General features: G+C 33.0%; 2 protein-coding genes across 2 annotated transcripts; one reads left to right on the forward strand and one right to left on the reverse strand.

Annotated features, from left to right (window-relative positions):
- Nucleotides 1-5387: 5387 nt before the first annotated feature.
- Nucleotides 5388-6539, forward strand: LOC107365870 (uncharacterized). The gene has a single exon (XM_025161595.2). The coding sequence runs from the start codon at nucleotides 5417-5419 to the stop codon at nucleotides 6374-6376; it is 960 nt and encodes a 319-aa protein (XP_025017363.2). The 5' UTR covers nucleotides 5388-5416; the 3' UTR covers nucleotides 6377-6539.
- Nucleotides 5390-13050, reverse strand: Tusp (WD40 superfamily protein Tusp). Its single transcript, XM_015933438.3, has 3 exons — nucleotides 7553-13050; nucleotides 7178-7487; nucleotides 5390-6780 (listed from the first exon to the last, which is right to left on the reverse strand). The coding sequence occupies exons 1-3, from the start codon at nucleotides 11725-11727 to the stop codon at nucleotides 6664-6666; spliced, it is 4602 nt and encodes a 1533-aa protein (XP_015788924.2). The 5' UTR covers nucleotides 11728-13050; the 3' UTR covers nucleotides 5390-6663.
- Nucleotides 13051-14847: the final 1797 nt, after the last annotated feature.

A 14847-nucleotide genomic window follows, 5' to 3' on the forward strand; every position in this document is an offset into this window, starting at 1 on the left:
AGTTTAAAAGTTGATTCACTCGGACCCAATGTTGATGTTTAACACTCCGATTAGTGTATTTAAGAAACAGTCCACAATAAAGGCCACCAAGAGTCCAAATAGACAACATACAGTCAAGTGGAGTGCGGATAGCACCGAATCCAATAGTCGCATCTCCAAGATAATAAAGGATTGGATTGTCGGCTGGTAAAAGGGTAAACACAATAGTCTTGATTGTTACACTAATGAATATGATTAAAGCAATATAAGAAACCAGTTGACGGCGTTTGGAATGATTAACTGGAATATAATTGAAATGGATTAACAACTGTTTTTCAAAATAAGCTGACAGTTTACTAAATTGTCTTGATTTTTCCATTTTAGTCTTTAATTTCTTGATCTTTTTCCTTTTCACTTTTGACTGGGAAATTACTTTTCCCATTCTTTATATTCACCTGAAAATATTCATTTTTGAGTCTTCTCTTGAAAGTTCATTCTGATGTATATTTCTTGATAATTAAATAAAATTTTGTTCCTCATTTGCTTCGTGTTCATGAGTATTAACTTAAATAGCAAAGACTTGTTGGTCGCAACTCGGTTCACTTCAGTCAACTGAATTTTAATGTTTGTGAAGCATAATTATCGATGAGTTTAATTACCATTGCTTGTGATCATCATTATTGATTAACATCATTTGCTCAAATCTTATTTATACATTATTGGAGTATTGAGGGAAACTGGGATTGATTTGTTTTCTTGTTCAAAATCTTCTCTAACTAATTCTCATCGTTTGTTTGAATTACCTCTGCTAATTCATTTCCTGAGCAACTTAAATCTGGTAAAATTAGTTTAGTTATGTTTTAATGAAAAACATGTCCATTTGACCTAATAATGTTGTATGTATTTGACTCTGAATTGCAAGTAAGCATGTAAATGTTGAGAAAAAATAAGCTTACTCCAAAATTTTAAATATTAAAATGAAAATCAATAGATTGTGTGATTAAAGCTAATAATATCATATTAATACTTGAATAATGACTATCAAAATGATATTATTTTCAATATCAAAGCAATCAACGGGAATAAAAAGTTACATTAGAGTTAATTTTACTTTTCATGATTAGTTTAATCAGAATATATTCACCTTTCAATTTTAATGGATTCAAAAACAGAGGTTACTTTTGAAGGTAAAAATCATGAAGATTCATCAAAATGAGGTGAGTTCAAATAACGAATATAAATGTTTATCAAAGGGAAACAAGACATTGAATTTAAGGAATTGTTCAGAAAGTGTCTAAATTGCAATCAAAATTGGATTTGTGACGCAAGTAGTTGAATGAACGAGATTTAAGCATCAAGATCAAATCTTGACTCGGGTTTATAATCAAATAAACACAATTGACACAAATAGCCAAAAACGGGTATAAAGTAATTTCTTTAAAATTTAGTCTCTGTTGGTTTGTAAGGACATGTGAACTGATTTCATTCATGCAATTTAAAAATTTTTATGATGAACAGTTTCCGAGAAAATTTAGGTAAAAGTTAAGACTTCGATCGCTTTTTGTGTAATTACGGAAGCAGATATTTCTTTAATACTTATTTTGCTGATGAAACTTTTTGTAGTCAACCAGAAAATGGTCTTATTTTGAGAAATAAAACTTCTCTTTTTCTATAAAACAGATAAGTTCGATTTTAGGTTAAATCGATCTTTCTCTGTGACCGTAAGAGTTAGAGAGCTGAAACTTATAAGTTGTCCATAAAAATTGTTGTCTCACATAGCGGATCAAATAATTTTTTAAATTTATAAGCAGTTCTCTTTATTTTGGCCACTGGATTTAAAACTTTGAGACTCGATATTTCGAGAATGGCACCAGTTACAATGATTATTATTTCACTGCTTTAGTGCTTAACTGCTTAACAATTCAATTCAACTTAATAAATTTTCATTCGCGGGTTTGGATCATAATATTTGGCTTTTAAATGCACAAGAAACAACTTGTTTAATAACCCAAACTCAACAAAACCCATTTCTTGGTAAATAAACCAATTTTCTGGTTAAAACTGTGAATGAAATGTAAAGATTGCTGCCAAAGGCTCGAACATTTGAGCAAAGAGTTTAGACCTCGTGATTTTGTAGGAACATAAAAACTGAGTCCAACGGGTCTATTAAATAATGCATTAGATGGACAGTTTTCGAGAAAATCGAGATCAAAGATGAAACTTCGATTGCCTTTTGATCAACTATGGAAGTAGATTTTCTCACGAAACTTATTATACTGATTTATCTTTTAATGAACAACCAGAAAATGCACTTAGTTTTAGAAATAACATTTTCTTTTTCTTTTAAAAGCCATAAGTTCGATTTTCGTTTAAACCGTCCACTTTCAGTGACCGTAAGACGTAAGGAGCTGAAACTTATTATGTATTCATAAGAATTGTTTGTACACATTATGAATTGTTTCATTTCTTCAAACTATCAGCAGTTCTCTTCATTTTGGCCATTGGACCTAAAACTTTGAGACTCGATATTTCGAGAATGGCATAACCTAAAATCATGATTATTTGACCTAACATCAGATTTTATGATGTGTTATAATAAAATGTGACTAAATATATTTAAAAATTAATATTTTTCCAACAATTAAGGTTTGTGATTGAGTAACCATTTAACTTTCTGAATAAAACGCAAACCTGATAACATGATTCATGCAATGCTTTAACTTTTTCAGTATGATCTTAATTAATTTACTATTTAAGTATTTCATAGTCCATAGTAAAACCTTTTGTTAAGTCAAACAATGATGATCTTAGGTTATTCCATTCTCGAAATATCGAGTCTTAAAGTTTCAAGTCCAATGGCCAAAATAAAGAGAACTGTTGATATATTGAAAAAAGTATTTAATCCAAGATGTGAACAAACAATTTTTATTGACAAATAATAAGTTTCAGGCAGCTAACTTTCACGGATACAGAAAAAAGTCGTTTCAAACCAAATTCGAACTTATCTGTTTCGCAGAAGCACAAAACTTTATTTCATGTAATAAAGTGCACTTTCTGGTTCGCCCTGAAAATTTATACAAGGAGAATGAGTTTCATGAAGTAATCTGCTTCCATAATTGTACAAAAAGCTTTGCAAGTTCTCGAAACTTCGAACACGATTTTCTCGAAATCTGTTCATCGGAGAAATCTGTAAATCACACAAATCAACTCAGTTTTCATGTCTCTACAAACTAACAGAGTCTTAATTTGCATGAAGTTAATTATTACCCGTTTTAGACCATTTCACTTGCAATGTTTTGTCAATTTGTGCATAAATGTATCAATTGTGTTATTTGTGTCTGTTTAGTAACAACCAAATGCAAAGTGTATTAACGCTACCCAATTTTAAGACTCGATATTGTGAGAATGACATGAGTAATGTGTGAATGAGTAATACAATGCTATAACTTTTTCAGTATGAGCTTAAATAATTTAAATATGTCATAGCTCGTAGTAAAACCAAAGTTTGGCAGAAAATTATTATTGTAGACCATCATGTTTACGAAACATAGAGGTTCAAAGTTTCCAAGTCAATGTTCAAAATTAAGAAAACAGTTCATAGTTTGGTCATTAAAGTGTACAAACAATATTCACACACTTATAAGTTTCAGCTTTCTAAGTCTTATGGTCAATGAAAGTGTTCGGTTTAATAGAAAATCGAACTTATGGGTTCTAAAGGGAAAAGAAAATGTTATCTCTAAAAATAAGTGCATTTTCTGGTTGTTCATTAAAAGTTACATCGTTAAAATGAGTTTTTATGAAAAAATCTGCTTCCATTGCTGAACAAAACGCAATCGAAGTTTCAACTTTGATCTCGATTTTCTCGAAAACTGTCCATCTCATGCATTATTTAATAGACCTATTGGACTCAGTTTTTATGTTCCTACAAAGCTACCAAGTCTCAACTCTTTGCTCAAATTTTCGAGCCTTGGCAGTAATTTTTGCATTTCATTTATAACTTCAAACAGAAAATTGCTCTATTAACCAAGATATGGGTTGAGATGAGTTTAGTTTATCCAACAAGTTGTTGCTTTTACAATTACAACCAAAAAATCATAAAGCAAATGCACGAATGGAAAGTTATCAAATTGAATTGAATTATAATTTAGTAAAGCATTAAATTGGGGAAAGAATGATTATTGGAGGTGGTGCCATTCTCGAAATACATGTAAATGTATTGAGCCTTGAAGTCCAATGGCCAAAATCAAGAGAACTGTTGATAAATTGCTAAAATTAGTTAATCCATGATGTGTAACAACAATATTCAAACGCGCCAAATAAGTTTCAGTTCTCTAACTCTTAAAAGATCGGTTTAACTAAAAATCGAACTAATCTGCTTTACAGAAAAATAAAGTTCTTTTTCTCAAAATAAGGGTTTTTTTCTGGTTGACTATTAAAAGTTAAATCGTTAAACGAGTTTCATGCAAAAAATCTGCTTCCATAATCGTACAAAAGGCGATCGAAGTTTCAACTTTGACCTTGATTTTCTAGAAAACGTTTGATCAAAGAAACTTTTAAATCGCACGAAGGGAATCAGTTCTTATGTCCCTACATGCCAACAGAGACTAAATTTGAAAAAATTAATTTATACCCGTTTTTGCCTATTTGTATAAATTTGTGCATAAATGTGTTAATTGTGTCTTTTTAGTAGTAACTTCGACTCAATACTCGATGCAAATCAATTTTCATGGAATAATATCAACAAACTTAGTTAATTAATGAGTAGCTTTTATTGATAGTTTCTGGTTAAGTTTGGTTTACAGTACAAAAAATTGTGATTTATCAATAATGAAATTGGATGTCAGCCTTCGAAATAACATTAGGTTAGAAGAGATGAAATCGATGTAAAGCTGTTAGAAACAATTTGCAATTTTATTATTAAAGTAGGGCTACTTGACACATTCATAATTATCAAGAAACCCATGATTATGACTATATAAAGTAATAAATCATGCTAAAATTTAAGCCAACTCAATATTTATTAGTTGAGAAAAGCTTTAACTATTGTACAAGTTTTACCCAATTGTAAAACACAAGATGGAGCTTGCAGTCATGTCAGGTTGAAAAATAAAGATGCAGATACTTGATACGATAAAGTATAGACTTTGAGTAATCAGTTTTGTTTCAATACAAATATTTTTCTTCGTTTCATCGATGGTGTAAGCGATAGGCAATTTATGTAATTCAGCATAATATTGAATATTCATGGATTGTAATTTTGAAAAATAGCTACAAACGGAAGAATACACAATTGATCCGATAGCAAGTATTTGAAGAAGTACCAATCCTTTCGATCCAAACCAGAATCGATATTATTGATCAGACATCTCCTATCACAGGTTAACATCAGTCAGTTATTATTTTCTCCGAGTTAAACAACTAATTCTGCTTGATCAAAATGGTTTCTGATACTGAATCAACTGCCAAGTCATCTGAAACAATTGAAAATAAAGATCAAGAATCAAGTGAACAAGTTAAATCAACAGAAATTGCAGGAGATTCTAGTGAAACTGCTGCACCATCTGCTTCTTCTTCGTCTTCAAATCAAGACAATACCACTGTTTCAACTGAAGTTCAACCAATGGAAGCCGAGTCAACTGATATTTCTAAAAATAAGGAATCAATGGAATCTAATGCTAGTGTAAATGTTGAATCTAATGTTAGTGAAGATGCTGATGTAAAACCGATGGAAGCATTGTCTGAGGAGATACCGGAAGCTGTTGCAGCCGATTCTGAATTATCTAAGGAGAAAAATACATCTGATGGTTCATTATCATCATCATCATTATCAACTGAAATTCCTGCACCTGGAGGAGCAGAAAAAATTCAAAACAACAGTGATTCTGTTGGATTTACTATACCAAAAATTAAAACAGAAGAATTAGACAATAGTGAAGTAATGGATACCACTACTACCCCAGCAACTACTACTACTCTTGGTACATCTGAAAATGAAACTTCAACTGTATCTTCAATTCCTAATCATGAAGCAGAAACTCAAAAAAATGGTTCTAATGGTACATCTGAAAGTCAAGTTATAGAGGACAAAGGAGTCACACCCGATGATATTGATAAAGAAACTTCACAACCGGCACCTGTCTCTGCCGACTCTGGTCCAGCGACTCCTGGTAAAGTTGTTCAAGCTGCTTCTCCAACTCCAATAGTCAATGGATCAAGTAAAAAGCCTAAAGTTGATTTTGCATCTTTACCTACTCGTCAATATTTAGACCAAACAGTTGTACCAATCTTATTGCAGGGTTTATCATCATTAGCTAAAACACGACCCGAAGATCCAACTCGATATTTAGCTAATTATCTAATTGAACATGGTAAAGATTTTGAAGATCGTCAAAATTAATGAATTTTATGCGGTAAAACTATTTAATTTCTTTATCATTTCCTTCCGTCAGTTAATCTATCAAATGATTTCTTTTCACTTTTCATACATTTCAAAATTGAAACCACATTAAATACAATAATAACTTCCTTCATTGGATAAGTTATTTATCTTCGCTAGTTTATTTACATTTTGTTTCATTCAAATCAGTATAATTTTCAGTCTTTTTTTCAATTTATTTTCATTGTTCGCACAATTTTCGCGTCACAATAAACCAATAAATCAACGGTCCGTGTTCACATCGATATTCACTTCAATCTCTGAGTTACATTCGCCAATGCAACTGCCAATGCTTGTAATGCGCTGAACGGATATTGAAAATCCAATGTATATGCATTATCATCTATTCGACCAAACTGCATCACCTGAAACGAAAAAAAATACAAGATTAATTAGAAGATTTCGTTATAACTTATCGTGATATAAATATCCATTTAAAGCAAGACGAACAAGCAATATATTATTGAGTACGCAATTTGCCACTCTTTAGTTTGTTTGTCAAGTCAACAATTAGCCAAGTTTTGTTCTCTAATAGTTAATGGGAATGGGAAACAATCCAATCAATTTTGAACTATCACGCAAAGGCATAATTCAATAATATTTCACAAACCAATTCATTTGAAGATGAAAAGAAAACAGTCGGATTTTCTTGATGATTCTTCATATTAGACAGGAATGATTTTTAATAGGTTATTCAGCAAAACTAACAAATCTAGGCTGATGAAAAGTAGAATGATTATTTGATAGAATAAACTTCCTTACCTGTTTTCCTTGATGTTCAATTTGAAAATTTTTAGCCGACTCTTGGGTCACTCTACCACCAAAGTCCAGCTGATAAACTTGGCTTACTTCATTCCAAAGAGGTGCTTTGTTATGAAGAAGGAACTCTCTACCACCAGTATATCTTTGATTGCTTAGTTCGTCAGGTTGGATCCTGCTGCTGCGTTTTTTAACTTTCATCTTCTTTTTAATACACGACTTTTGGAAATTTCCCAAATTTCGGAAATCCTGACTTCGAAACTCGTCATCTGAGCTCGCATCATCTTCAGAACTACAATCAAGATAGTTCAATCTAAGAAAGAAATAAAATGAAATAATTTAACTAATGTTAACAGTTATGATAAAAATATAACTTACTTCTGTTTCATCACTTTTCTGAACATTGTTGGACTATAAAAGATGCTTTTTCCTTGAGCTTTTCGCCGATTCTTTGTACCAAGCATAGGGGACGTTGGCAAGCTTCGGTTCAACAATTCACTTCGAAAACTTTTAGAAAATCTTCCATCTTCATTGGATACAACAGCCTGAGGTAAACTACCTCTATGACCTGTTCGTGGCCCTCCATTACCTGTCAAATTGCCTCTCGATTCGTCTCTATTAAATCTTGAGTAAGTTTCCGTTAGTAATGTGTTACAATCATTGAGACTGTTGAGCAATTCTTCAGAATCAAAGTTGAGGAACACTTTTTTTCTTCTCACATGAACTGGTGATGAGATAATCGCTTGTCTATAATCAAGGCTTGTTTCTGAGTTGGCATTACTTTCTTTACAATCTTCTTCTTGAGTACATTTACAAAATGTCGATGAAAGAGTTATTCCTTTGCCGTCACAATCTTCGTCGAGTGACATGCAACTAGGCTTGCCTGTCAATTCATCATCACTTTCATCTTCAAGACTATTCCTTTTGCATGTTGATAAAATATAGCGTCGTTGAGAGGCAATTGGTTCCCCTGAATCACTTCGAATATTTGTGAAATCAATAATTTCTCTATTATAATGATTACTATTGGCATTATTATTGTTGCTCTGAGTAAAATTATATTCATTTGGTTGGTTATTTTGTGATTGTTGTTGATGTAAGAGTAATCCATGATTAGAGGCTGTCGATGTTGACGATGAGTTTGATTGAGATTGAGCAATTGATGAGCGATTCCGATAGAAAAGTGAAGGTGAACGACCAAATGTCGATGTAGAAGATGAAGGACAATAATTAGTCGATAAATCTTGATTCAAACCATTATCAACTTCAGTATCGTCAATGTATTTCATGTCATAATTTGTGCTAGAGGAATGTATGTGTCTACCTTCAATCAGGCAACTATCAACACCAGAATTTGTACCCGCTACCGGATAGCTTGGAGATGAAGCAAGGTTTGTATACTGAAGTAAGTAAGATGATGAAAACCAATTAGATGATGGAGAAGATGATGTTGGTGATGATGAATAAGGTGCATTTGTAAGACCATATCTACCAGTTTCTAAAGATAATTTGTAACAATTTGAAGGTGTATTTGTATCACAGGTTGATGGAAGATTTTTTACACCATTGTCGACATAACCATTTCGCGATGACATTTTACGAGATGAAGATTCACGGCAAGATTTACCGCTATTAATACACTTATAACGAAGGCTTCTTGGCGATGACAATCCAATACTGTTACTAGGCAAAGGGAATGCTGCAGCTGTTGATGATGGCGATAATAAGGATGAGGAATTTTTGAATCCTGTGTTTGAGGGTGATCTAATTGTAGTATTTGAGTGTTCAACTGGTGATTGCATGATATCATTCGAAGTAAAGTTGGAAAATGCTCCGCTTGTGCCAGGGTTACAATCAGAAGAAAACTTTCCTGTTGGATTGAGATGGCTTTGATCCAAGTCTTGTAGTTTATTTTCCGAGCTACTTGACATTGGGACGGTTGACATTTGTACTAGCGGATTGAGAATGTCACTCAATGATTGGAAACTAGTTTGTGTTGATATCGAGTTTGAGGTAGGAGTTGGCTGGATATTGGAATTGGCTGATTTGATTAAGGCTCGACTATTAAATGGTGATGAGTAAAACATAGAAGTTGAACTTGCAGGTGCAGAAATCATTTCCATACTAACTAATTGTTGACCATTTGAACTACCATTAACATGAAGGGTTAACAAATCTTCAGATAAATTGGAAATCAGATTAACATAATCAGTATCTAAAGAATCTGATCTATAATTGTAGTTAGAAATATTGAACTGTTGTTGAGTTGAATTTGATTGAGATGAGCCACGAAATGTCTTTTTAGGCGTCATTGGAGCAATCGGAATAGAGTAACCATCATCATAGTTGCCACCTCCACCCGAACCTTCGTCTTCATCTTCCGAACTGGTTACTGCTCTGTCTGAACCCTCAACAATGAACCCTCCAGTTACTCCTTCTCTTTGACCTCCAAGCTCTTTAATTTTCAAAGTCATTTGACGAGGTTGTAAATGGAGTAAACTTGTTCTATAAGCGACTGAACCAAGATCCGAAGGTAACCAAGGAACTAATCCTAGTATTTTAAATTTAGTTCCCCAAATATTTGATGTTATCAAAGTTAATTTCTCATCTTCTGGCATTGCATCGGTATAGGTGCTTTCTGGCTTCACATGATTTGCTGGTGGTCGAGCAAGTCCATTTAGATCAGCCTCACCCTCATGATTTCGACGATTCCGATGCTGACGACGCTTTCTTCTTGTTCTTACAGTAACATGTTCCTCACTTTCACTGTCTGAAGTTCCAGGAGTCGATGATGAATGCCAATAAAGCGTATTTTGCATTCCAGATTTATTTCTACCTCTTCCACCACCTCCTGAGTCACTATAGTTTCCACCTGCTTCGATTTTCAACAAAGTTTCCTCACATTTTTTCGATTGAGGGTGAAATATTACAAACTCAGGTCTTATTTTACTCGTTCTTTTTCCCTTAAGGATAGGTACTAAACCACCGAGATATTCCAGGTATAAAACGTAAGATGAAGAGCTACCAAGTATATCTTCATCATGACGAATCAAGGTACAATAAAGTCGAGTATTACTAGCAGGAGGATTAACAGTAAATTTAGTCAAATTGAGATTATCTGGAAGATAGCACCGTAATGTCCGACCAAAAAGACTGGACACGAGATTTTGTAGTGTTGAAGGCAATGGAAGAGATTCAACTGCAGATTCATTGGACAGTTTTTTGTAGATACTCAATCGACAAAGAAGGTGAAGAGAAGCAACTCGCTTGGTTACCCAGGCAATATTTAGAACTGGCCCTGTACCAACGAACAAACGCTTATCACTATGGCCCCACGTTAATGAACTGATTGGGTGACCAGTATATTCGAGATTAACGCGATATTTTAATATTCCTGATTCACTATAAAGTTTAATGGTATTAATATACTTCGTAGGATTCATTAAACCAGCAATACTTGGATTACCATAATCTCTTTGACTACTGGAACTGCTTTTGTTATTATTATTGTTATCTTTATTATAGCCATCATACGGTGTATACGTATTTTCAATTGTATGTCCACCAACAGCAAGAGTATCACCTTTGTTAGACCATTCCATTTTGATTGTGTTTAAATTTGTTCGGATAATTATTGGGCAAATGTCATCATAATTTTTAAGTAAATATAATACTCCATCATCAAAACAAATTGATAAAATATAGTTTCGATTAGATGAAGAGGGAGATGGCGACGAAGAGGTTGCTGCTGCTGCTGAATTTGATGATGATGAATTGGAATTGTTATTATGATTGGTTTTATTATTACCATTATTATTACCGTTGTTTTCACCTTCATCGATATCTTCCATTTTGAATTTTTCACTTGACCAAGCCATTGATGTTATTGAATGGTGTTCTCGAATAGATAATTGGGCAATTATTGTTCCATTAATGTCAATCACTAGTATACTTCCATTAGAAGTACCAAAGATGACTTGCTGATCATCAGGAGTCCAAATGCCACAAGTTGTCGAGCAAGACTCTAGATTTAACATTGATGACCAATATCGTTGACCAGCAACAGAACCGATAAGCACAAATCCATCGATATAGCAAATAAGAGCCATTCGACCATCATGGGACCAAGCAAAATCAATGACTTGAGTATTACGATCATTAATCAATTCAACTGACCATCTTCCTTCGTACTTTATCCAAACAAATATGATTCCCGATGAATCACATGAAGCCAATTTCTGATAGGGTTCATTCCATTTTACCAGAGTAACTTCTGATCTATGACCACGAAGATTGTAATTAGTGCGAGGAGGCAATTCAGATGATGGGGCCTTTCTACAACGACAGGTTGTATAAGTAACACCAACAATTCCTCTACTATTACCAAGCGCAATCCAACCATCTTGATAGTAGTTTGCTCTGTTGAGCTTCCAACCATCATCATCTTGTGACTGTAAGAGTCCATCAGGAACTTTGCCCATCCATGAGAGACTCGAAATATTACAATCAGAATAAGAATGAGGCTTTTCAATTTTTTCAAAGTGAAGGTGCATCTTTACCAGTTGCTTGTCCAACAAACAACTTGTAAACTGTAAATAATTTTCACCTCAAACTATTTTCAAAACAATTCATTTGAAAAGATCGCCATTTTTCGCATTACTCAACTAGTAGAAAATTCAATCAATTTTTCAAGAATCACTCGAAGATTTACAAATTTTTGAACACAGATTTGGTCAAGAGGAGAGATTCAAAGCTGCTAAGAGTAATGTCGATAAATATAGCAATGATAATAACAATTTCCCTGAAAACACAGGCTTGACCACTAATGAGTAAGGATTAATAAGAGTTACAAGAGATAGCATGGCTGAATTAAAAATGTAGACACTTTTTCACATAATGATAAAATAGATAAACTGTTGTACATTATTGTCATCCAATTGAGCTTGAATCACACAAACAAAGTAAGCACATATTGAGTAATCATGGTGAAAATTAATCCAGGTCTAAATGAATGAACCTTGAAAAAGAAAACGAATTTTGAATGAAATAAACAAGAGAGAAAGCAACAACAAAAGACGAAGAAGCAAATCTCATGAAAATAGAGAAAGAAAGGTAAAAATATAACAGTTAATGGTCGATCAATGTAAACAGCAAATGTTGTCCTTAACTGGTAACAAAGGAAAAAATGGACAAGAATAAAGCAAGAACTCAGAATATAAACACAAAAATCAAATTAATTGGTAACAGTAATCATCTGTAGACTAGAATTGAAATCATTTTGACATGTTTAGTGTGAATTGATATCTATGATATAAAAAGGTAACAAGATAAACGGAGGGAGAAAGAGAAGAGAAGGGAAGATCGAGAGGGGAAAAGAGGGAAAAGACAAAATAATGCATTTTCTGGTTGCTCAAAGACTCGACTCAGCAAACATTTTGCTTCAAAATAAATCATATGCGCTGTTGATGGTTCCTACTTGAACACACGCCTTATCACTCTACGGCAGCTTCGATCTCTTAAAAATAGTCCCTTTTCCCACACTCCAAACGCTTCCCTCACCAACTAGCTGATCGATTCGCACCCAAAATTTCAGCTTAAATGATAGGCTGAATCAAAAAGCAAATAACTGGCAAATGTAAAAATATATTGACTCGTGGATTCGCGTTTTCCCAAATTTCTGAAGTTCTTCGTGAATACTCAACACACTCCGACTGTTACTCGCCCGCTGTCATCATTATTTACCATTTTCCTTTCTTTCTCTGTCTCTTTATCTTCAAAGTCTTCATTCTATCATCAACTTTTGATTCTTCCCTTTATTACAATACATTTTTTCCCCAATATTACTCTCCTCCATCTTCCATATCATCCGACAATCCCTTCCACCAGTGAGTATACATTTTACAGACCATCTTCCCCCATCTTTCTCGTCATCATTATCTTCTCTTTCTTTACTTTCTCTTCGCTCAATGCCATTTCCATTGGATTACAGTAAAATTTTGACACACCTTACTTTATCGATCCAATTTTTACCCAACATTTCTTCATCGTCTTCAAATCTTCTTGCTACAAAATTTTACCATCTTTTCCCATTTCTTTTACAGTCACTCAGATATCTTCATCAGAATAATTGTAATAACAATTTAGCCCTTCATCTTCATCTGTTAGTTTTTTAAGCCCCATTTCAAACAATATTAACATGGTTAACAATCTTGTCAATAGAAGAAATTTATTTACTTCAAAATCGCAAGGTAAAGGTCAACATGAAATTGATTTACTTTTTGTTCAACATCAAGTTCAACCCTCTTTTTCCCTCTCTTATCTCATATTACTTTATGTAATCATCATCATCATGATCATCATCATTTCTTGTCCGTTTAAATATTTTATATTTCAACTCTTCTTTTCAAGTAAATCTACTTTAAATTGAATCTTTCAATTTGACAGCAAAAAGTAACAACCGAAAAGGCTCAACTTTTAAATTAAAATTGAATTTTGGTAAATCCAGGACAACAGCAAACAATGTTGAACAGTAATCATAATAATCAAAATATAAAGCAATAGCAACAACAATAGTCTAGTAAAAGCAACAAAAAAAAGTGAAAGGCTTCCAAATATTCACGGTCAAATTTGAGAAGGTCAAGACTAAATGGTCAAGTTGCTTATGATAAATATATTTTCTGAATTACATTAACAAATAAGATGAATAGCAAAGACCAGTCTTTAACTTTCTAGTAATTTAATCTGATTCTCTTTGGAATCTCTCTTCTAATGTAATTCAACGATATTGAATATCAAAATTTAGGTAACCCAATGAGTTAATCAGATCAATAATTAGTTACTATTTTTGCATCACAAACACAAAACGTTAAATTGTTGTTCAACCAATTTAGCTTCACCTGTACATTCCAAGATTCCAATCTTTTCCAAGTTGATAGAAAATCTAACTTGAGATTCTACCCTTAAAATCACCAACAGCCATTCAAATTGTTGACGTCAATTTAATTTAATTTTTGTCTTATTACCGTGAAACAAAAATTGCTCATTATTTGGATGGTTTACAAGCTCAAAATTAATCAATATCAGACACAATATTACCTTTTTTACCTGCATTAACACCCAATCCATAAATTACCTTGTAACAACAATAATAACAAGAAGAAAAGGTAATTACATTAAAAGTTAGAGGCATTTAGCCTTCAATAAATGAACCTCAATACATGGTAAGTATAGTCAATTGTAACATGATTAGAATCGAGAACCAGAGCACGTTACTAGAACATCTTCAAGGGTTAACCTAATCATTAATCATATTCATCAACATTGATCCAAACAACAAATAAAACATTTGGCAACAGCGGACAAACAAATTTCAATCGTCTTTCATCTGATAACCTTTTTACAGTTGATCAATGATAATAATGGCTCTTCTAAAATGAATATTTCTCTGATTTTGCTCCAAATACAATCAATTAATCCAACTGAAACAGACTACTCCAAGTTGAAATACGTTTCATTAAACGAAAGTATCATGTCTATCGAGTTTTGTGGAAATGTCAAAGATTCCTTCAGATTGAATATCAGTGAAAGACATGAATTCAGCATTTCATCTCGTCAGCCTTTTCATCTTCATCTTTTCCTCCTTTTGATCCTTCACCATTCTCAATAGATTTCAA

This window comes from Tetranychus urticae, chromosome 3, assembly GCF_039701765.1.
Source record: "Tetranychus urticae isolate SD_2017Ah chromosome 3, NJAU_TeUrti_SD_1.0, whole genome shotgun sequence".
Taxonomy (NCBI): domain Eukaryota; kingdom Metazoa; phylum Arthropoda; class Arachnida; order Trombidiformes; family Tetranychidae; genus Tetranychus; species Tetranychus urticae.

Excerpts from the sequence above, each read along its gene's own strand:
- LOC107365870 (XM_025161595.2), top strand. The coding sequence starts at position 5,417 with ATGGTTTCTGATACTGAATCAACTGCCAAGTCATCTGAAACAATTGAA.
- Tusp (XM_015933438.3), bottom strand. The coding sequence starts at position 11,727 with ATGCACCTTCACTTTGAAAAAATTGAAAAGCCTCATTCTTATTCTGAT. Across the intron at positions 7,488-7,552 it reads AGAAAAGTGATGAAACAGAA|ATTGAACTATCTTGATTGTA; the intron begins GTAAGTTATATT and ends TTTCTTTCTTAG. Across the intron at positions 6,781-7,177 it reads TTGAACATCAAGGAAAACAG|GTGATGCAGTTTGGTCGAAT; the intron begins GTAAGGAAGTTT and ends TTTTCGTTTCAG.